The following is a 23,671-nucleotide window of genomic DNA, read 5'->3' as shown; positions in this document are numbered from 1 at the left end:
AATTGTATTCTAATAATATGCCTTGGTACAAAGATTCAAGCCCCGCACTCACAAAAATGTTTGATCTCCATACAAACTTTCAACCTCTTTTTCACCACCTTGCGAGATGAATTTTCAAAAACGCTGAAGTTTTCTTCTCTTTCAATAAAATACCTTTTTACGAAGTTTCAAGTTCCTAGCTTGAAATAAAATTTGAACCCCAAGACAAACTTTCATCCCCTTTTTAACTCCCTTAGGGGTTGAATTTTTAATAACGTTCAATTCATGTTATTTTGTTATATTATGCCTTCATAAGAAGTTTCAAAGAATTTGTAATGGATTCCAACTTTCAACCCCTTTTTAACCCTGTTAGGGGATGAATTTTTAGAAACACTGAAATTACTTTTCTTGTATTTCAATAATATGCCCATATACAAAGTTCCAAATCCCGTACTCAAAAAAATGTTTGTCCTCCATACAAACTTTCAACCCAATTTTCAAAAACGCTGAAATTACTTTTCTTGTATTTTAATAATATATCTTTCTACGAAGTTCCAAACTCCTTGAACCCCATACAAACTTTCATACCCTTTTTAACCCCCTTAGGGGTTGAATTTTTCAAAATCGCTTCTTAGCTCTTGTACAATTTATAAATGCAATCTAAAGTCTATTTTTTTATTCCGTAGACTGAAATGACATTTCTTAGTATGAACATCATGTGTCATCTCATACTATGAAATGTCATTTTAGTCTACCGAATAAAAAAATAGATTTTAGTGTGCAAATTTCAACTTTCTAGCATTTGTAGTTTCGGCTCTGCGTTGATGAGTCTGTCAGTCCGTCAATCAGTCAGGACACGTGCATTTATATATATATATATAGTTTATAATAATACTTGCACGTCCGGCACTGACTTAATATAAAAGAAATAGACACACAAAGCAGAACAAAAACGTCAAGAAATGTGGATCCCAATGACGTTTCGCACCATTTGCATTGATGATAAAAACGCTTACGTAAATTTTGAGTCAAGATAAATGTTTCGTACAGAAAAGAGCTTAATGTCGAAAGCATTAAGTGTCAAATTTGCAAACATAAGTACCAACACTGTTAAAAAATTTAGTCCGATGGCACTAAACGTAACGTATTTGGGTCGTTCTCGCATTTCGTGCAAATCGGTGTTTTCGGAAATTTACCAAAAATGTGGTGGCGTTTTCAAATATCTGTTAATGCAAGGTTGTAACATAGGGCCTAAAGTATATGTCTCTCCAATGAACAATTCTAAAAAGATATGTATTTTCTTTATATGTACAATTAACACCCAAATTTTTCATTCATCTCTACATGTAACGCGTGAAGATATAACTTTGACCTACATTTTAACCTTAAGATACTACAAATAGAAAATTCGTTGTTTGTTCAATAAATGACTTATTTAGTTATGTTTTAAATCGTATAATATTAGAAGCTAGAAATAAATAATAAAAACTATACAGCCTTATAAGTGTATGGTTCAAGTAATTTCTTCATTACCGACGCGAGAAATAGATTAGCTATATTTTGCTATATAGCGAGGGTATATAGCGCCTACCGCCGATGCAACACATTGTTCGTCAGTCAGTTGGCCGCGTGATCTCGTAGCGGACGCCCGTGTGCCGCTGTTAGCGAAAATATATACGATCTCTCGGGTCGGGAAGGAGTGTGGTTCTCGTTAGTCTTCATCGCCATCGCGTGATTTATACAGTAAGTAGCAAGTGTACATTATTATAATTATACGTAATGAAGTGTTTTAGTGTCCCCTTTCAGATGGTTTATTCTGCAAAATTAAGGTCTGATGCCAACTGATGTAGGCGACAAAAACTTCATTCATATCGGTTTCATTCACTTCTTTTCCTTCTAATTTTACTGGGAAAGGTAATGAATGACTTAATAAGGTAATGATAATATATTCGAGGCAGTGCATTTAATGGAAAGAGGCTTAGTTATTATAAATATTACGTTGTTATAAACATTTAAAACTGTATATGATAATAGGGGAGCCCAACCGGGGAGCCTTTGTAGTCTAAGATGGTCGACCTTCACCGATATGTCTGACGGATGAAACTTACATATTATGAAAGAAAATATATTCCTGAACATAAATAAATAGGGTTGCTTAAAGAAATATGGTCAAAACTATGTTTAATTATTTTTTGAAAAAAAAAAATTTTTTCTTTAAATTTCACCGATCTGTCTGACAAACGAAATAAGTTCCAATGGAAAGTATACAACTTGTACAATATAAATCAACTATGTTGCCTATCTTTTTCCGGTCACTATTATGTGGTTATAGGGTTGCTTGCGAAAATCCGGTCACAAATAAGGTTTGCCAGGCTTTAAATAAGAAGGGAAGACTTTTAGCGATAACTCATAAACGGCTTAACTTATCAAGTTCGCTTTAATTTTGTTTGAATGAGTTTATTAAGCACTATTTTTATGATTTTTTTCCATATTTTTTGGATCGATTTTTCAAAAGTTAGAAGGAATAACCGTTTTTTATTCTTTCTAAATTATTATTTCCGAATTGATTGACTTTATCAAAAAATGTTGTTTGCAAACTCCTATTTATTTTTAAAGACCTATCCGACGACACCCCACACTATAGGGTTAAAACGATAAAAAAAAATTACATAGGTACAAAACGCGAATGATTTAAATATATTTTGTCTATGCTAATTTTTGAAAATTTGAAAACTATGTTTTATGTGATATGGTGCGCAGATGATCAAACCGACTTAACAAACACTTGGGGTTAACAATCTCGACTTATAATGATGATAAGTAAATGGTGAATGTACCATCTAGCTTGAACATTATAAGTTGAGATTGTCAACTCCAAGTGTATGTCAAGTCGGTTTGATCATCTCCGCAGTGCTTAAGACACATGTTTTTAATATTGTTGATTTTAATTGGTGTTAATTTTCTTGAAATACAGTTTTTTATATAAATAATAAATAAATAAATAAATAAATAAATATTGGGGGACATCTTACACAGATCAACCTAGCCCCAAACTAAGCAAAGCTTGTACTATGGGTGTTAGGCGACGATATACATACGTATATAGATAAATACATACTTATATACATAGAATATGTTCGATTTCATAAGTTTGTTTCATTACCGTCCACTGATAAAATTACCATCTCGGCCGAATTCATTACCAGCGCGTAGTTCATTACCAGTAGCCTTATTAAATGAAAAGTAATAACGTTACAAAGGTGCCTTTAGCAGAAAAATGTTAATAAATGAATCCACAAATTGACGAAACTCAAAAGTTTACCAATTTAAACAAAAATTACAAATCGAGAGAATCTCACCGATTTGCACGAAATGAGAGAATGACCCATTTACGTCAAACAACGTCAAACGAGAATAACGAACGAATGGAGTCACTTTGGTACACTTTAATATGTATTACTGTACAGGAAAATATTAAAATTGAAGTAATAAATAAAACAAATTTAATTTAATCGGGAGCTCAAATAAAATTAATTCGTGGTTCAAATTCAAACAAATTAATTTTTTAATTCGTAAGTATACGTCTTTAAATACTAATTTCCTTGAAATAAATTCTACTTATTAAATAACTGTGTATTTAAGATCTACATTTACTCATAGCACGGGGGCACGGGGACATTTAGATACTGATTGGATTTTTTTTATAAAGTCTACCTATACTTTATAAAAAAAAATCCTGTGGTTGTCACTGTGTTCCGACAGGTTTAGCATTTACAGTTAGTCGATATAAGCCCTTATTGGTGGTGTATATGTCGGAAACAGGGAAATGGGCCAAACACACAAGTGCCGTTTTGCCTTGTTTAAAACTGCATCACCCCTATCTCTTGCTATAATTAAATAGCAGTCCACTTTGCACGTCGCATAGGTTTTCTTGGAAATCTTCAATTTAAACATAATATTATTTCTTATAAATTCCATATAAAAAAAATAAAAAAATATTGACCTCACATCGACTCAATAGAATTTTGTTCCTTGACATCCCTTCTTTGGTACTAACAAATTAATTTATTCAAAACCATAAAATTAGCACCAGATTACATAAATTATGTAATGCTATCCAAAGAACTAACCGAAAGAAATACATTCCATCCTTTTTCCTTGTTTTATCATTGTTATTTTTACATATTTTAACGGCACATTTCGTAATTGTTGACAACTTCACATATGAGCCTTTCAAACAAGACTAAACGAAAAAGTAATGCATGATCTGTTTTGACATCACTTTTGTGGGGCCATTTTTGGCGGCTGATTGGGTATCCAGTTCTTTATACTATATCAATGACGTCCGGGCTACCAAAATCGCTGTCTTACTCTAGAATACTCTCTACATTCATGGCGCTAGTTGAAAATGTTGAAATCTAAATTTTTTTTAGATACCATCGCCCACGGTAAACGTATTTTAGGAATATCCAATCCAAACTTGTATTAGCCCGTTTCTACACTTGTAAGTTTTACTTACGTAAGTAGGGACACAGCTATACTAGAGAATGAGAGATGAATATCGTTATCTCATTCTAACAAATAGCTTTGTCCCTACTTACGTAAGTAAAACTTACAAGTGTAGAAACGGGCTTGGGATGCTACCTACCTTCTATGACTAGGTATGTACGGCACAGTAGCGACATCTTGGTCCGACCTCGGCAATTATTTGACAACTTGGAAACAGCTGAGCGTGGCCCCAGCCAGCCGTCGCGTAGCTCGTCTGTTTTCTCTTATCGTGTCAAAACTATGAACAAACGATTTTAGCCAATCACCGTGCAGCATTTATAGGCACGCACTTCTTGGATTGGTCATAATACATAACGTTTTAGAATAATTTTAGCGTCCTACATCCCCTCTTTTCAATCTTCTCTGCAGCATTCCGATTTGAAATCAGTTGGTTCGTTTGCACGTGTTTGGAGATCGGTTTAAAAGAAGATATTTAACTACATTTAACAGCTAATTAGTGTTAACTTGCACCATGGAAGAAGACGTTGGCGTTAAAGGTACGTATTTTCGATTTATGCGTCAACAATACGGGTTGAGACTTACCGTGAACATGCGTGGTTTATCCGTCATTTACTGATTTCGGCGACGCACGCTTTTGCGTAGTATACTAATAAATATATTACTTAGCAGGATTCCCAGCTGTTTAGATTAGAAACCACTCGAATAACAAACCATCTCTTTGTCAGTGCCTGTTCTCTAACAAAAAGCAAAATTGTAAATACTTTTCATGGTTCAAAAATAGTTCATCTTTCCCTATGAATAGTAAAATCCTGTGCAGATAAACGAATTACAGTTTGACCGAGTTGAAACGGAAAACTAGAATAACCTAATTAGTTGATTCGGTTAACAGTTGCTAAATAATAAAAATACTTAAATGATTTCTTTAGACTTCAATATTACAATTAAAATTATTTAAGTAACAGTTACAAGGCTGAGACGTCGGCTATCTGTGGAACAATCTGAAGATGGTGGGTCCCCGGCACCCTCAACACCAACAAAGAAGCGTGGGGGGAGGCTGGCAGCCAAACCACAACTGGAACTTATTGATGAAAATGGTAGGTTATAGACCCTTGGTTAACAACTGGTGGGACTAACTTGCTGTTTACTGTTTTTTTCCTTCATCTTATTTCTCATATGGTGTGGTGTTGTTTAGGGTTCAGTTGAGAGTCTACAGTTCGTTTTTTTTAGCATTAGAAATGAGGTAAACAATCTTGATGTGTCTTTTTATTGAAAAACACATTTTAAAAATAAATAATGGCAAATTATGTAACAATTAGGTATGAATCTAATACGATCATTTATATTCTTTTGCTTTCATAAGTAATAGTAACTGATTTTTAAAAAGCGTTTTTCAATTAAAAGACATGTCAAGATTGCTTACCTTCTTTCTAATGCTAAAAAAACGAACTATAAGATACAAAGGTAAAGGTGTAGAACTATTTGTAAGAACATCTTTTGCAAGAATTATGTGAATAAGGGCTTATCCAAGCCTAATGGCCAGGCCCTTATAAAACATAATTCTTTATGTGCCATTGTGAAAGTTGCATAAATTCAAATTTAAGGTTCACAAATGTAATAAATGATGTACAGTAAGCTGCAGAGACAACTGACCTCCCCTGCATAGAAACTTGTTTGCAGATGTGGCCAGATACCAGAGTAGTTTGTACAGTAAGCTGTAATTGTACAGTAAAATGATTTGTGAAACCCAGCAGATAAAGCAATATGTTTTATTCAAATGAAGTGGGCTGATAACACATTATCAATGGTTTAATGTTATTGACACCAAACTTTTACCCTTGTTTTTATGAATTCATAATTACTTGATCCCAAACCTAACTGAAAAAAAAAGTCTGCAATTGCACATGGCCTAACCAAAAATTGATGTTTACCTTAATTTATTTTTTTAATAATTAATATGAATAGTAAATTTAAGGATTGCGACTGGATACCTAATTTGTTTTATTTTGATATATTGATTTTGTAGTAACAATAACAAAGAGTCAATCATTTAATTAATGTATTACTAAAATATAGTATTTAATTGTTTTTATGTTTAAACCTGACACTTATTATTTTAGCCCAAGTGAGCAGTCCCAGAAAGACCAGAAGGAAGTCCTTAGCCACAGAGGCTGAAGAGAAGCCGATCACACCATCAAGGAGGAGTGCCAGAATCAAGTCCAACAGCAGCATTGTGTCAGAGACACTGTCTGTGACAGCAACAGACTCTCCCAGAGCGAAAAGAGCCGCCCGGAGGACCTCACAAGCCGGTATGTTTCATTTTACTAAACTTGTCATTTTTTACTGTAGAATTTAGATGCAAATGACAGTTAGAACTTACATTTTAACTCCACATTATGATAGCTTTTAATGGAGTCACTGTTTCAGTTTCAGGACTAATGATATGACAAACAATATACATTATGACTTAAAACTTTTTGATACCACTTTTAACATTTTAACTAAAAACCTAAATAATGGATATTATCAAATATCCATTATTTGTTTAATCACTTCACTTTTTTAAATTATATTGTTAATTGATCAATTTGTAGTAAAATTTGTGTCAGTTTTACATAACAGAGTGTTGGTTGATTTTTTTACTATACTAATTTTCATTTTATCAAATTAATCTTCAGGAAGTGATAATGATGGCCCGGCAACTCCCGTCAGGCAGACTAGGAGAACTAGAAGAGATTCTGCTTCCAGCGTTGAAGCTTTAGGTGAGGATTTGATTTTTTATATAGTATATAATATAATCAAGGAAAAAATTGCAGCTGGATTTTTCGGGTTCCGTACCCAAAGGGTAAAAAAAGCGGCCAAGTACGAGTCGGACTCGCCCATGAAGGGTTCCGTATTTAGGGGATTTATGACGTATTAAAAAAAAACTACTTACTAGATCTCGTTCAAACCAATTTTCGGTGGAAGTTTGCATGGTAATGTACATCATATATTTTTTTTAGTTTTATCATTCTCTTATTTTAGAAGTTACAGGGGGGGGGACACACATTTTACCACTTTGGAAGTGTCTCTCGCGCAAACTATTCAGTTTAGAAAAAAATGATATTAGAAATCTCTATTTTTCTTCTTCCTTCTATCCTCCTTCTATTTTTGAAGACCTAACCATAGATACCCCACACGTATGGGTTTGATGAAAAAAAAATTTTTGAGTTTCAGTTCTAAGTATGGGGAGCCCCCAAAATTTATTGTTTTTTTTCTATTTTTGTATAAAAATCTTAATGCGGTTCACAGAATACATCTACTTACCAAGTTTCAACAGTATAGTTCTTATAGTTTCGGAAAAAAGTGGCTGTGACATACGGACGGACAGACGGACGGACAGACAGACAGACAGACATGACGAATCCATAAGGGTTCCGTTTTTTGCCATTTGGCTACGGAACCCTAAAAATGGGACCCTATTACTAAGACTCCGCTGTCTGTCTGTCACCAAGCTGAAACTCGTGAACCTTGATAGCTAGACAGTTGAAATTTTCACAGATGATGTATTTCAGTTGCCGCTATAACAAAAAATACTAAAAATAAAACTAATGAATGATAATTATGATTATTTTCAATAGGTACGTAATAAACAGCATTAGTACATCAATTTACATTAAAAAAATTGCTAATATCATTTCTATCTATGAGTACTATGTCGCGCCGCTGTAGAGTATGCTCCCCAGCGGCACCATTTTCAATGCCCATTATTTCGTTTCCTATCACAGGTACAGCCATAAACATAATAGGTACATGATGTACGTTTCTAGTACATCATTTGACCATATAATTCATTGATATTCATTATGGTGGCGCCGCTGCAGAGTAGCACACAAAACTACTAACTAAAAACTTACGGATACTAACGTTTATGGCGTAGATTCTAGGCTATATCGTGGGAAGGCCAGGATCTCAAGTTAAATGGACTTACTCCTTGAGTTTTCCCATAGTAGGGTAACCTGGAGAGACTGCATTTGCTGCTTCTCTGAGCTTATCGCGTTTTATGACAGGAAGGAGAGGATCTATTCTTGACTGGGACTCAGATACACTAGTAGCCCTGGATGAAAATAGAGAATTTGTTAAATGTAATAATACCTTTAAACAAGCAATTCTTGTTTATTTATTTATATATATATTTCGGGGATCATGGAAACGGCTCTAACGATTTCGATGAAATTTGCTATATGGGGGTTTTTGGGGGCGAAAAATCGGTCTAGCTAGTTTTTAAGTTTTTATATGTTTTTCGAGCAAAGCTGGGTCTTCTAGATATTGTTATATATTTTCAAACTGACAAACATTTTAGTAGATAGATAAACCATTTATTAGCTTGCCACAATACACACATTGACAGAAAAAACAGAAACAATATATAACAATATCAAACTAAAACTAAAATCAGGAACAAGATGTATCAATAAATGTGCTGTGTGCGTTGCAGCAAAACAAAAGGGTTCTGGCTCAGTAATACGCTCCACTCTTTCGGGTGAAGCACTGATAATTCTGCTAGAACCCAGATCACGGACAGATTATCGAGTAAAAATTAATAATACAAAAATACAAAAATATTTAGAAACTTGCCTATTAAATAATAATTAGCTACGGATTGTGTAAAAGTGTGGTGCCTGTTAGTGTATATGTAGTATGATATCAGATGGGGGATAGAAAACGGCCTACAATAACATAAAGTATTGTACACATTGGTACAGACTAGATCCGGTAATCTGCAACCAAATACCCGTGCGGAATTCCTATATTTTGTTTATTTAAAAGGTATATTTTAAAATGAAACTTAAACGATTGTTTTGTTTTAACGATTGTTTTGTTAGTACTGATTATTTAACACTGCTTAAATTGTAACTGTTCTCCTTTTCAGAGACCAGCACCCTGATCAAACCACTGCCAGTAGCAGAAATGGTAATTGAAGAAGAACCGGAGAATGAAGTCCAAAAAGAAGATAACAAATCTAAGTCAGCCCCTTCTGCTGCTGATACTGAGGAATTGTCCCCCAACAGTGCAAGAAAAAGTAAACGACTTTTAGAAAAAAGAAATAGAAGAAGTGGATCATACAAAACGGACCAGGACTCAAGTACTGTAGAAAATAAAAGCTTAAACATTTCCACTGGAAATAAGGAAGCTGAATTAAAATCCCAAGAAAGTCCATCAAATAAATCAGTTAAATCCAAAGAATCGAATGACGATCTTTCTGAGTCTAATATGAGCTTGTTGAAAAAAATTGAGACTGAATCAAAAATAAATAAATTAAATCCCAACAAAAGCACATCAGCTTTAGATACTGCTGCGAATGATAAGAGTAAGAGAATTAGAACAGAATCATGGCCAGCAGTCATAATATCTGAAAAAGACATTATTAGTTTCAGTGATAATGAGCTCTCTAAGAACCGGAAAGGAAAATCAAGTAGAAATACTTTCGGATTGAATGTAACAGATAGCCCTAAGATTGACAAATCCAATACATCCATAACTGATAAAAATAGTCCACACCCATTTTTAGACACATCTTCAAAAAAGAATAAAAAGATAGGTGACACTAACATTGAAGATAATTCAAAACCCTCTGAAGATGGTAACATGTTGCAAATGCTGACACCGAAAGAAGACATCAATAGTACTAAAGATATTGCCAGTGAGAAAGCTGACAATAGTGATGATGTGGCAAAGTTATTTGAAAACATGCCGGACAATGTGCAGGCCACAGTATATTTCGAAGATTCAGACTCTAACAGTGTTGGCGCCCCAACCAATAAAATTGAACATTTAGATAGTGAAGACCAATGTGTCCCTGTGGTAAAACACGATTTCCAAGAAAAAATTTCACCTAAAGAACTTAATGGAAATGATAATATTATTCTATCAAATCAAGTTGGTATAGAAAATGATCCAAGCGCTGAGATAAGTATCCCGAAAATAATTACTGATGATGTTAACGATAGTTGTGAGCCAATGGATATTGATGAAACCATTCATGAAGACATTTTACAGAAATCTTTGGAAACAACACAACAGTCTAATAAATCGTTCAAATTGTCACAACATAGTATTATAGAAGAAACTAATAGCTCCAAGAGAAAATCATCAATTTCAAACTCTGGTACAAACACTCCAGATTTGTCGAAAAATGATAAGAGAAAATCATCAATTTCAAGCTCTGGTGTAAACACTTCGAAAAATGATAAGAGAAAATCATCAATTTCAAGCTCTGGTGTAAACACTCCAGATTTGTCGAAAGATAAGAGAAAAACATCAATATCCAACTCTGATAAAAACACCCCAGATTTGTCGAAAAATGATAAGAGAAAATCATCAATTTCAAGCTCTGGTGTAAACACTCCAGATGTATCGAAAGATAACAAGAGAAAAACATCAATATCCAACTCTGGTACAAACACTCCAGATTTGTCGAAAAATGATAAGAGAAAAACATCAACATCCAACTCTGGTACAAACACTCCAGATTTGTCGAAAAATGATAAGAGAAAATCTTCAATTTCAAACTCTGGTGTAAACACTCCAGATTTATCGAAAGACAACAAGAGAAAAACATCAATATCTAACTCTGGTGCAACAACTCCAGATCTCTCGAAAAATGATAAGAGAAAATCTTCAGTTACAGAGTCTATTGCAGACACTTCTTCACATCAAGCTAAAAATGACAAGAGAAAATCTTCCATTTCAAGCTCTGGGACTGATACTCCAGATAAAACTAAAATTGATAAAAGAAAGTCATTCATTTCAAACTGTACTGCAGATACTCCAGATTTATCTAAAAGTAATACTAACAATAAAAGCACTTTGATATTATCTCAAATAAAAGACGTATCTTCTACCTCGGATAACGTCAAGTCACCTAAACTATCAACACATGAATTATTATCGAAATCAGATATTAATGAAAAAAGTAATAAGAATATAAAAATATCTAATGGTAATCTTTCTTTGAATGATGTGAAAGGAACACCGAAGCAAAACGCTATTCCAAAACTGGCAATGCAGACTAGTACTCCTATTACTACACAACAGCTGGGTATCAAAACGAAAATTGAAGAACAAAAGCAAGAAGGCACAAAGAAAAAGAAATCTAACTTTTCCAAATCGATTAATGAAACAGATTCGTCAGAAGAGGACAGTGATAATGATGAATCTTATGAACGTTCAGTTGAAAGGAATAAACACATTGACGATGAAGCCGAAGAAGCAAGTGATGACTACGAATCAGGGGACAGTCAAGATGAAGAGGACAGAAGATATGAAGAAGAGAATGAAATTGTACAACGAGGCGAAACTCTAACCTCCGATGACGATATGTCTGAAGACACTGATTATGAGAAAGATTCGTTTGTAGTAAGTTCAGATGAAGATGATATTGAATTGCTTTCTGGCTCTGGAGATGACCTTTCAATGAGTGATAAAGAACTGACAATGAGCAAGAAAAGCAAGAAGAAGTATAATGAACGTAAATTGAAAGAACAAAAGAATGCATCTAGAGAAATGTTTGAATCACGCCACAAACTAAACTCTTCAGACCAAAAATCGCCGGCTCCTAAAAGCAAGAAAAATCGAATGAGAATAGACTCGTCTTTATTAGCATCTGATGAAGAAGTAGTTGTTAACCCTAAGAAATCCAATCGCATGCGTTTGAATTCTACTCTCAACGAAAGTGCCAAACTGGAAGATACCAATGTGTCTTTGAACAAAAGCAATAAGAATAAGTCTAAGCAAGGCTCTGACCTTGATACCAGTGAAAGACAAGTAGATACCAATATATCGCTCAAAAAGAACAAGTCTATGCATGTGTCTGCCACTGATGAAAAGGAAATAACAGTCTGCAATGACAGCACCATAGACAATGCGGATCCTTTGCAAGTGCTTGTAAAACAAGAGCCTAAGACACCACAAAAAGATATGAACATCTCTGTTGTTCAGTTCACTGACCGGGAAGAAATCGAAAATGTACAAGTAACAGATGGCAATTCTATTATGAACCAAACTGGTACAGACCCGTTACAAGCTACAATGGCTTGTGAAGATACTTCGGATAGTAGTGGTAATGAAGAAATTTTGCTGAATTATGACTCTGTACTCAGTGAACTAAACAAAGACAACAAAACTAAATTTAACAAACACAATGTTTCATTGAACAGTGGCAATACAACTGAAAGAAACCAAGTTGAGCCCATTATCGATCAATTAAACTTAACCCAGACAAAAAAATCAAAGAAAGACAAGGATACCAAAAGAGATGTTTCAGATTCAAAAACAATTAAAGTTTCAAAGGAAAAACAAAAATCAGATAATGAAGACTCTTCCGATTCAATTGACCTACAGCTACTATTCTCTGAGGACAATTATGGCAGTGACGATGAACAGAAGTCGCAGCAAAACAAAGCAGATGATGACAATATGTTTATCCCACTAAAAAAATCCCCTGGAAAAACTAGTATTCGGGAAAGTATTGGTAAGTTTGGCATTTTTTCCGTGTGAATGGTTTGTTATTAGCATTTAATACTATTCTAATGAATTTAACATAATTTACTAACATGTAACTCCTATGCAACTTTTGCAAGCTTTACCTTTTATCAAACAAGATTCGAAATATGTAGATTTATTTTTATATTTCTACATGTTACATTATGAGCTTTCCAATACAAAAAATAAACAGTCACAGTTAAAACTGTCCGGATTTTTTGTATATTTTAAAATAAATTTAGGTGAACAAATATTATTTTATTATAACTATATATTTTATTCATAACAAATTTTATTTCAGATATTACCTCATCACAACAGGACATTAATCTGAATGAAAGTACCAAGAAGAAAAAGAAACATTCTATATCAGAAGCCGCTCTTGAGGAATCTAAAGGTAACAATAATAATGAGAAGTATTTTTACCTGACTGAAAAAGACATACTGTTTTTCGTTTAATATGTATGTAATAATTCTGTTTTTGTAACTAATAGTTTTTTTACAGATTTATTAAATGTTTCCAAAAATGTTAACATTTCCATGAACGAGAGTGGTAAAAAGAAGAAAAAGAAACGTTCTATATCGGAGCCCGCTGAAGAGGAGCCTAAAGGTGCTTTTAATTTATTCATTTTATTAAGTTACCTCAAAACAATGCAAAAATATGTCTTTTGTATATTTATGTAGTTGTTCTCTTTAAAGATAAAGATAAAGATATATTTATTTGCAAAAATGTAGTGATAGACATAGGTGGACAATAATTTTGGAGGCGTACATTTCACTTGAAGAAGCATGCAAATTTTTCTTACTAGCTAGGTACTAAAACTAAATATATACAAATTGAAGCTAAGTTTAGTTATACAATAATAACATCATCAAAATACACACACATATCATTACATTTCTACCTTTGATTTACAATATTACCATTATATAAAATTATTTATTCATTTATAAATGTCAAATTTCTACCTACGATTTACAATAATTATCATTGTTTTGATTTTACAGATACTTTGAATATCTCTAAAAATGTTAACATTTCTATGAATGAGAGTGTCAAAAAGAAGAAAAATAAACATTCTGTGTCAGAGCCCGCTGAAGAGGAAACTCAAGGTAGTTGTTATAAAGTCGCCTTCAATCAATATAGTATCTTTGTATGGAAATTTCCGTTTCACTAATTCTCTTTAAAGGAGTATTGTCTCTCTATTTTTACATGGCATTGTCATATTGGTTCATTATTGTTAGGATTTTTTTTTGTTTCAGATACTTTGAACATCTCTAAAAATGATAACATTTCTTTGAATGAAAGTGGAATAAAGAAGAAAAAGAAACATTCTGTGTCAGAGCCCGCTGAAGAGGAAACTGAAGGTATTTTATTATAAAGTCGACTAGAGTTAGACCAAGAGAAGTCTGCAGCGAATTTGATCGTCTAAACTGTGCAAGTGTTATTTAAAACTCCATACTTTTATGAAATTGTGACGTATAAATAACACTTGCACAGTCTGTGTTGTAAAAATCGTTGCAGACTCTTGGTCTAACGCTAGTAGTCAATCAATAGTATTTTTGTATGGAAATTTCTGTCATTGATCCACCAAATATTTTCACTTTAAGATATAATGGCATACATACGGTCATACTTACAAACTAACTACTAACTAAACATTGCTGCCGCTCCTAGATGCTTCCGGTGCAAAAGTGCCCATAACACTCGCGGCATTGCCGCGCTGGATGGCTATGGATAGCCTTTGCACCAGAAACGCCTCGGAGCGGGGGTCCTCCCCCTTCTGCCTAAGTCGACGGCCTATGTCGCGCACCATGTTTTTCGCGTCCGCCCCCCAGCAGCCCGCCGTTTCTACCGCGAAAGGGACAAAAATGTATCCTGCTCCCAGGGGGGCATACTTTTGCCGCTTCACTGCACACTTCACTTTTTCACTTTAAGAGAAAAGGTCCTCATGTTGGTTAATCATTGTTAATTCTTTTTTTTTTTGTTACAGATACTTTGAACATCTCTAAAACTGTTAACAATTCTATGAATGAAAGTGGAAAGAAGAAACATTCTGTGTCAGAGCCTGCTGAAGAGGAGACTAAAGGTAGTTATTTATTATAAAGTCAAGTTTAATCAAGTTTCTATACAATGAGAACAGGTATCTTTGTATGTTTCTGCGGTTCGTACCAAGTGTATTAGAGTCTGTCTACAAAAAAAAATATCTTCATTATTGTTGAGAAGTATACTTTGAAAGTTTCCAAAAATGTTAACATTTCTTTGAATGATTATGCACTTAAATCGATTAAAATATGTCTCATTGATTGTTTGTATAGAACTTTGCTCTTGCACGCTTGGCGGCCTAGTCTCTCTTTAAATATTAATTTTATTAATTATGCTTTTTACAGATACTTTGAACATCTCTAAAAATGAAAGTGGAAAGAAGAAAAAGAAACATTCTATATCAGAGCCAGCTGTAGAGGAAAATCAAGGTAAATATAGAACTCATATTAAATTATTTTGTCGTAGTATGATAATTATTCATTACAATGGTACAATTATTAAATTATATATTAAATACGATTATTTTCAAAATAGAAGGCAGCCACAACAAGTATTTACAGGTTCCTGAATCGACATATAACTTCGACATTGTCAAAATTGATTTCACTATGCAAACCGATAATCTTATAAGCTAAATATTTTTGAAGGACACTTCTAACTAACATTTATTTTTGCATTAAAATATGTATACCATCTTATCATCGCAAGTGCGATGGAGATTTTTGTCATAAATGTCTTTTATGGCCTATTTTATGTCGATAACAATTTTTGCCAAACCCTATGTTATTAAAAACACTACGAATATACATAATACAAGTTGTATATATTATTTTCTAGTCGCTCCTGATCCTGTAGACACAGAACTTAATGAAAAAACAAAGAAGAAGAAAAAACGCAAGTCATCCTTAGCTGCAGAACCTGAGAGTAAGTGTATTAACCATTTGCCACGGCTATTAAATATAACGCGCCATCGTAAACCTTATTGGAATGCCTGAAGGTCTATATTACACAGTACACTGTAACCGTGCGTCAATTCCGTAGCATACGACGCTACTTTAGGCTTAGCACGCACTGCGGTTTTTAAAAAGCGGTTCCGCTACCGCAAAAAATGTAACGTACGGCATTCTTTATAAGCGCACGCACTTGCGATTTAAGAATGCCGTACGTTACATTTTTTGCGGTAGCGGAACCGCTTTTTAAAAACCGCAGTGCGTGCTAAGCCTTAGGTGAGCGGCCTTCTCGAGGCTTCTTGCCGCCCGAGGGGATATTGTAGCAAGCTTTATTAAGCTGTCTTATTGAGCTTTTATGACTGATGATTTGATGATCAATTATAAAGATTATTTACAGTACATATGGCCCTATTTTCCCGCACTATTGCGTAAAATAGTACGTTTCGTGTGTATGTCAAAAGTTTAAAGGGCCATATGTACTGTAAAAGGTACGATACAGGTGCGAATAGGTAATTCGCAACTCGTGTCGATTTAAAACACTCCCTTCGGTCGTGTTTTAATTTATCGCCACTCCTTTCGAATTTCCTCTTTTCCGCACTTGTATCGTAAATAACTATTCTTTGAAAATGTTTGTTTAAAATTATTACTTATTCTTTTTCAGGTGACCTCTTTTTCATAGACACGACTGGAACCTTAAAGGATAATAAAGGTGGGTACTTTTAATATTTTTCGTTATTTTCAATTTTATGTCAAATTAAAGTTAAACACAACCTTCAGACCATGCACCTTATTTTACAAGTTTTAAAGTTTTTCTTTAACGCATGTTAAATTGGCTCTGATATGTTCAACCGATATGTATGACGCACCACCGATAACCGGTTTTTTTTTTACTTTCACAGAAAACACAATTGCAGAATCAACTCAACCTGTAACACCAAAGAGCGAAAAGAAGAAAAAGAAACAAAAATTGGAAGCTTTAGGTAAATACCTATAAAGATTTAAACACCATATGTTCAACCGATATGTATGACGCACCACTGATAACCGGTTTTTTTTTTACTTTCACAGAAAACACAATTGCAGAATCAACTCAAGCTATAACACCAAAGAGCGAAAAGAAGAAAAAGAAACAAAAATTGGAAGCTTTAGGTAAATACCTATAAAGATTTAAACACCATATGTTCAACCGATATGTATGACGCACCACTGATAACCGGTTTTTTTTTTACTTTCACAGAAAACACAATTGCAGAATCAACTCAAGCTATAACACCAAAGAGCGAAAAGAAGAAAAAGAAACAAAAATTGGAAGCTTTAGGTAAATACCTATAAAGATTTAAACACCATATGTTCAACCGATATGTATGACGCACCACTGATAACCGGTTTTTTTTTACTTTCACAGAAAACACAATTGCAGAATCAACTCAAGCTATAACACCAAAGAGCGAAAAGAAGAAAAAGAAACAAAAATTAGAAGCTTTAGGTAAATACCCATAAAGATTTAAACACCATATGTTCAACCGATATGTATGACGCACCACTGATAACCGGTTTTTTTTTTACTTTCACAGAAAACACAATTGCAGAATCAACTCAAGCTATAACACCAAAGAGCGAAAAGAAGAAAAAGAAACAAAAATTAGAAGCTTTAGGTAAATACCCATAAAGATTTAAACACCATATGTTCAACCGATATGTATGACGCACCACTGATAACCGGTTTTTTTTTTACTTTCACAGAAAACACAATTGCAGAATCAACTCAAGCTATAACACCAAAGAGCGAAAAGAAGAAAAAGAAACAAAAATTAGAAGCTTTAGGTAAATACCCATAAAGATTTAAACACCATATGTTCAACCGATATGTATGACGCACCACTGATAACCGGTTTTTTTTTTACTTTCACAGAAAACACAATTGCAGAATCAACTCAAGCTATAACACCAAAGAGCGAAAAGAAGAAAAAGAAACAAAAATTAGAAGCTTTAGGTAAATACCCATAAAGATTTAAACACCATATGTTCAACCGATATGTATGACGCACCACTGATAACCGGTTTTTTTTTTACTTTCACAGAAAACACAATTGCAGAATCAACTCAACCTATAACACCAAAGAGCGAAAAGAAGAAAAAGAAACAGAAATTAGAAGCTTTAAGTAAATACCTATAAAGATTTAAACACCATATTTTTCAGCTGACACTAATTACTTAATTATATTAACTCTAATTTACTTAAGCAATCTTAAAGGTTGTCTAAAAAAATATTTAGAAGTATACAAATATATAGCATAATATACCTAAATATGATATACAAGGATATATAAAGGGGTTAATCATTCTAATAATTTCATTTATTCAATTACAGTTCGTGACGACGATTCAGATGAAGCCCCGGACGAAGCCCCATTTCAAAGTGAAAAAGCGTCCGAAATGGATATGCAAAATATAGGTACCTAATACCTAATCTTTCTACTAGTATATTACATTAGGCGTTTCCGATCACAATAGGCCCCTTGACCTGACCTGTCACTACTGCAACCTATATTGAGAGTTATCTTTTGTCATTTGATAGAGGATGAAGCTATTGCAACGTTACCTGGGTGCCTAGCCAAGGTGACAATCGCTTGCGCTACGACAGCGAAACGATGTGTGTCTCTCTATTACTCTTCCATATTAGTGCGACAGTGACAGTTTCGTTCGCTACGGAGCGTAAACAATTGGCATGGTGGCTAGGCACCCTGACATGAAAACCTTATTAAATTTATTAGACATCCAATAAAAACCGGCCATGTGCGAGTCGGACACGCGCACGGAGGGTTCCGCACCGTCAACAAAAAATAGAGCAAAACAAGCAAAAAAACGGCCACCCATCCAAGTACTGACCCCGCCCGACGTTGCTTAACTTCGGTCAAAAATCACGTTTGTTGTATGGGGAGCCCCACTTAAATCTTTATTGTATTCTGTTTTTAGTATTTGTTGTTATAGCGGCAATAGAAATACATCATCTGTGAAAATTTCAACTGTCTAGCTATCACGGTTCGTGAGATACAGCCTGGTGACAGACGGACGGACGGACAGCGGAGTGTTAGTAATAGGGTCCCGTTTTTACCCTTTGGGTACGGAACCCTAAAAATCTGCAAATGTGATCATACCTTTTCGTATTAGAATATACCTACGACAAATAAATAATTGCTTGCGAGACATTACGTGGTTGTGGTTATACACAATAACTTAAAACCTTATTTTTTTACAGAAACTGTTAATGAATCAGCAGACGCAGACGGTGCCAAGAAAAAACATAAAAAGAAGAAGAAGAAGAAATCATCGGCCGCTTCTAATCATTCAGGTATTTTTACTTTTTTTTTTTCAAATAAGTTTTGTGTTTAATTATATTATACTTGGTCAACCAGATCTTGTCAGTAGAAAAAGGCGGCAAATTTGAAAAATGTAGGCTCGAAGGGATATCGTCCCATAGAAAAATTGAATTTCGCGCCTTTTTTTACTGACAAGATTTGGTTGACCAGCTATAACTATTAATCCAATTTAAAAAAAATACCATCTTAAAGGGTACTAGACTCTGAACACGTTAAGATCACATATTTGACAGTAAGAATGCATACATATCTCTAAAAGCTTCATACTTGACATAGCACTTGGCATGAATGAAATGCCACTACATTGTTGACATTATGTACATATGTAGTTACTTCATGTATTATCTGTCGCTTAATTAGCTAAGAAAACAATCTTACATGTTTAATTTAATATAACTATTATCTCTGATTTTAGGTGAAAACATTGATACTCAGAACTTTACTGCTGCTAACTGTAAGAAACGTAAGAGGAAGACTTCTAATGCGGAATATTCTCAAGAATCTGGAGGTAAAAATATTTTTTAATACAGTTGCTCAAAAAGTGCTACTTTACGTAGCTGTTTAGCGTGCGGAAAGTTGGTTATCTCGAACTAGTGCTTTTTACTTTTCCAATTTTTTTAAATTTATACTTGTTCCAATTCACGACTACTTATTGATGAGTGTTAATATTAGTTTCCTTTAAACGTCGTAATCAGCATAAAAACCTACCGTTAATGTAAGAATACGAAAAATATTACATATTTCATATTTAATTACTTACCTCTTCATCAATATAACACGTTTATTTTTTAATATTCAATATTGAAAATTCCGTTCTTAATAAGTTGACTGAATGGAACGGAATAGCTGCCAAACGCCCATAGATATAATATACTTAAAGACGACGTCTAACCGAGCTGTCACTGTTACCACTTTTGTTTAGTGTACGATTAACAATGTTTTTCTTATTTTTTCGCAACTGTATTAAAAAACGTCGTTCGATACACGTGCGGAAATGTCATTCTTCACTCGTCCCGAGTCTTGCCACTCGCCTGCGGCTCGTGGCAAGATATCTCGGTACTCGTGAAGTAATGACATACCTTCCGCACTAGCATCGAAATGTACTATTATATTTCGTAGCCAGACCGAGGAGATGACAACTTTATTAAAGGTTCCGTCACACAGGCGCGTTTTCCGGGCGGGACGTGAGCGTTTTATATGTAAAAGCGGCGCGCCCTGCTAACGCCAAGCCCGGAAAACGCGCCGGTGTGACGGAACCTTAACGGAGGCAATCCACCTACCGTTAAATGATAATAATAAAGCTCTAAACCTCGCGAACCCTCATGGCTCCGTCACGGCATGGCCAATGGAAAAAAATACAAAAACTGAATTGATTAAATGTATATATAAGTATATTAACCAGCTCACACAATATCACGGCAATCGGTTGAAAAATGCAACTTTTTTGCCCAACAACTTTTTTTTGCTTTTCGCTCGGTCGGCCAATTATCGTATTAGAAATAGTATCCAGAAGCTAGTCAAACCATTACGAAATCATTTTGTCTTCAACATATAGGATACCTAGGATAAAGTTTATGGCATAAAACGTTGGAAACAAAAAAGTGCAATGAAATTGCCTATTTGGTTTTGTACTTAGTATCGATTTATGAAAAGAAAAATACCCGATATACAACGCTGGAAGAGATCCCTTAAGGGGATAAGTTGTGTTCTCTCTGTGTTATGTACTTGTTCTGTGCAATAAAGTGTTACTTTACTACTACTACATGGGATGATTCATAATCGTTACATGACTTTCTTTGCAGATGTCCAAGAGAGCGTGGAAACTGGAAAGCATAATGAATTGGTCGGCAGCAATAAAAAACGTAAAATTTCGCATAATGAAGATAACACATCAGGTAATAAACGTCTTATCAAGTTATCACCCACGGCTGTTTGCGTGAAAGTGTTGTCCGCTTGGGGGTCACTTATTGGACTTTCATATTAAAAATATGAGTTCATAAAAGTTTACATTTTCATCATGTTGAGCGTAATGATTGCTTTTCGTTCTTTCACAAGGCACTTGGCGTACAACACATAGCATAGCATTATCAGTAGAAGCACGTAGAAGTAAGGTTTATTTTCACTTGGCGTAGGTTTGATTATTCAGTTTTGATACATTAACTTATATTTAAATTTACATATACCACCACTATTGTGTTTTAGGCTCCAGTGAATCTAAAAATGCCAAGAAAAAGAAAAATCGTGATGTTAATTTCCAAGACACTGCATCTACATCAGGTAATGTGACTATTTATTGTTTCGACTACATAAGCTGAGAATTATTGTAATGTAAGGGGAAATTCTAACTATAAGTTTTCTTTTATATGTAATCCAGTGACATGTACATATGCCATACGATAAATAAATAATGTAATGTTACATTATGTATATGGAAAAAGGGACTTCACTTTTAATTTCGTGATACTGTACATACCCACACACCAGAGTATTTAGTAAAATTTCCATAAAGCCTGGCTATGATGGCCAACTTATTTAAAAACTGATTAATTATTCCAAAATATATTTATTATTAGCAAAGTTGAAAGACAGATACTGACACGCGTAAAGTATTCGCTAAACGATTCGCATGTTGGTATCATTTGGCCATGATTTTCAGCATCAATATTATGTTATCGAAAATATTGTTCATTTACAGAAACAACCGAAACACAAGTTAAGAAAAACAAAAAGCGAAAACATAGAGATGAGGACGGCGATAACAAGCAGACGAAGGTAGAACTATGTTTTAATCAGAAGAATATATACCTATTACTTATTAGGTACCTACACATAAACGAAATTGATTCTATCATACCTATATTACTTTTTCAGGTTAAAAAGGACAGTTCTTTCCAAGAAGTGCACGTACCGCGTCTTCCAGACAACATTCTTCGGCAACTAGATGACAAGCCCAGGAAGATCAAGCCGCCAAAAGCTATAGCCACATCAAATTTCATTGTTGAAAATGCCAGGCAAAAGAGAGCCAAACCTTCAAACTACTTAGAAGAGAGCATTTACCTTGATGAAAAGTCCCCACTAACTAAAAAACAAAAACAACGCATCAAAAAACCTAAAGTGTTGCCATTTATACCCACTGCATCAATATCAGACAGTGGATATACAACAAATTTCAAAATTAACAAGCTGTCACAAACTACGAGATTTGAAGCAGAACCAGTCGCCTTTTCCAAAGAAACCTATTTGCAAAATAATCATATTAAAAGACTAGGAACTTATGACCGGTACAAAAAGCAAATGCATCATAAAATGTCTAAATTTTAATGACAATACAGTGCCAACACAATGCAGCAATGGCATGTCAGTCATGCAGCGAACGCTGGCGTCGCGGTGTCTGCAAAAGTCGCATGTTATTATTTACTAAGTATATCTAAGAAACAAAATTATTGATTCTAAGAAATTATGTCAGTCAATCATTATCATCGTATCCATTGTTGACAATACATTCTTATTTTTGTCATATATCATGTGTCATAAGTACCAACATTCCAATTGTTTTGTGAACAACTGAAATAAATGAAATGTATGAGTCATAGTATAGTTCTTAAAAATTGTGCCTATCTATTTTATAAGAGAATAATTATCATTTTGTCAAACTAACCGTTGTTGCCACTTAATATCAGTATCGTGATCTTGAGTCTGTTAATAATTTGTAAATTGATCATTTCGTTAATTGAATTTTTATGTTAATGTTTGTAATATTTGAATTATTGTTTTATGACGTTTAAGCCATCGTAATGGAATATTAAATGACAATACTGTTTCAAATCTCCCGCCATCAGGATAAAGTTAACTATGATGTCCGGCAGGTGGCGTGAGAGAGCAACTAAAATGGTATTGCCCATGTGCTCTTACTCTTAGACTTATTTATTTTAAGTTTTAATTGTTGTATTGTATCTTTGAATAAAAATGTTCTTTGGCATTTAATAATTATTTATACATGGTTATAATTATGTATAGCTTTACACACGTAGCTAAAGTACTTCCCGCCTTATCATGCCGGTGTAAACAAACCGCCATGTTGTACAAAATGGACGACCCATTATAACTGGTAAGTGAAGGTAAGTATTCTGAAACCAAAAATATTATTGAAAATAATGACGTGACAAAATACGTAAATAATAATAAATAATTACTAAATAGAACTAACAATATAAAGATTTATTATTTACTAAAATTTCTTGCAAGTAAGTCTGTCGACCGATGACGTCAATCTGTATTACAAGGGG

The 23,671-nt window shown here is 34.0% G+C and overlaps 1 protein-coding gene and 1 long non-coding RNA gene across 2 annotated transcripts; both read left to right on the top strand.

The window, feature by feature from the left end:
* The first annotated feature begins 4,880 nt into the window (after positions 1–4,880).
* Positions 4,881–22,850, top strand: LOC134650442 (titin homolog). Its single transcript, XM_063505397.1, has 22 exons — positions 4,881–5,024; positions 5,445–5,582; positions 6,606–6,794; positions 7,164–7,247; positions 9,398–11,156; positions 11,220–12,997; positions 13,310–13,405; positions 13,514–13,618; positions 14,017–14,121; positions 14,272–14,376; positions 15,003–15,101; positions 15,400–15,483; positions 15,893–15,979; positions 16,667–16,714; positions 16,905–16,985; positions 18,377–18,463; positions 19,265–19,357; positions 19,801–19,893; positions 21,188–21,280; positions 21,582–21,662; positions 22,081–22,157; positions 22,257–22,850. Exons 1-22 carry the CDS (start codon positions 5,000–5,002, stop codon positions 22,704–22,706), a joined length of 5,757 nt encoding a protein of 1,918 aa, XP_063361467.1. The 5' UTR covers positions 4,881–4,999; the 3' UTR covers positions 22,707–22,850.
* On the top strand, positions 19,288–21,282 carry LOC134650354 (uncharacterized). The gene is made up of 3 exons (XR_010097031.1): positions 19,288–19,357; positions 19,801–19,893; positions 21,188–21,282. It is a non-coding gene; the product is annotated as an uncharacterized LOC134650354 (long non-coding RNA).
* Positions 22,851–23,671: the final 821 nt, after the last annotated feature.

Source organism: Cydia amplana, chromosome 8, assembly GCF_948474715.1.
Source record: "Cydia amplana chromosome 8, ilCydAmpl1.1, whole genome shotgun sequence".
Lineage (NCBI taxonomy): Eukaryota > Metazoa > Arthropoda > Insecta > Lepidoptera > Tortricidae > Cydia > Cydia amplana.
Note: the sequence above shows the minus strand (reverse complement) of the source record. Positions and strands in the feature narration are given on the sequence as shown.

Bases quoted from the DNA above. Each gene is read 5' to 3' on its own strand.
- LOC134650442 (XM_063505397.1), top strand. From the start codon at position 5,000: ATGGAAGAAGACGTTGGCGTTAAAG. The intron at 12,998-13,309 runs GTAAGTTTGGCA...ATTTTATTTCAG, and splicing joins TAGTATTCGGGAAAGTATTG to ATATTACCTCATCACAACAG. The intron at 22,158-22,256 runs GTAGAACTATGT...TTACTTTTTCAG, and splicing joins GCGATAACAAGCAGACGAAG to GTTAAAAAGGACAGTTCTTT.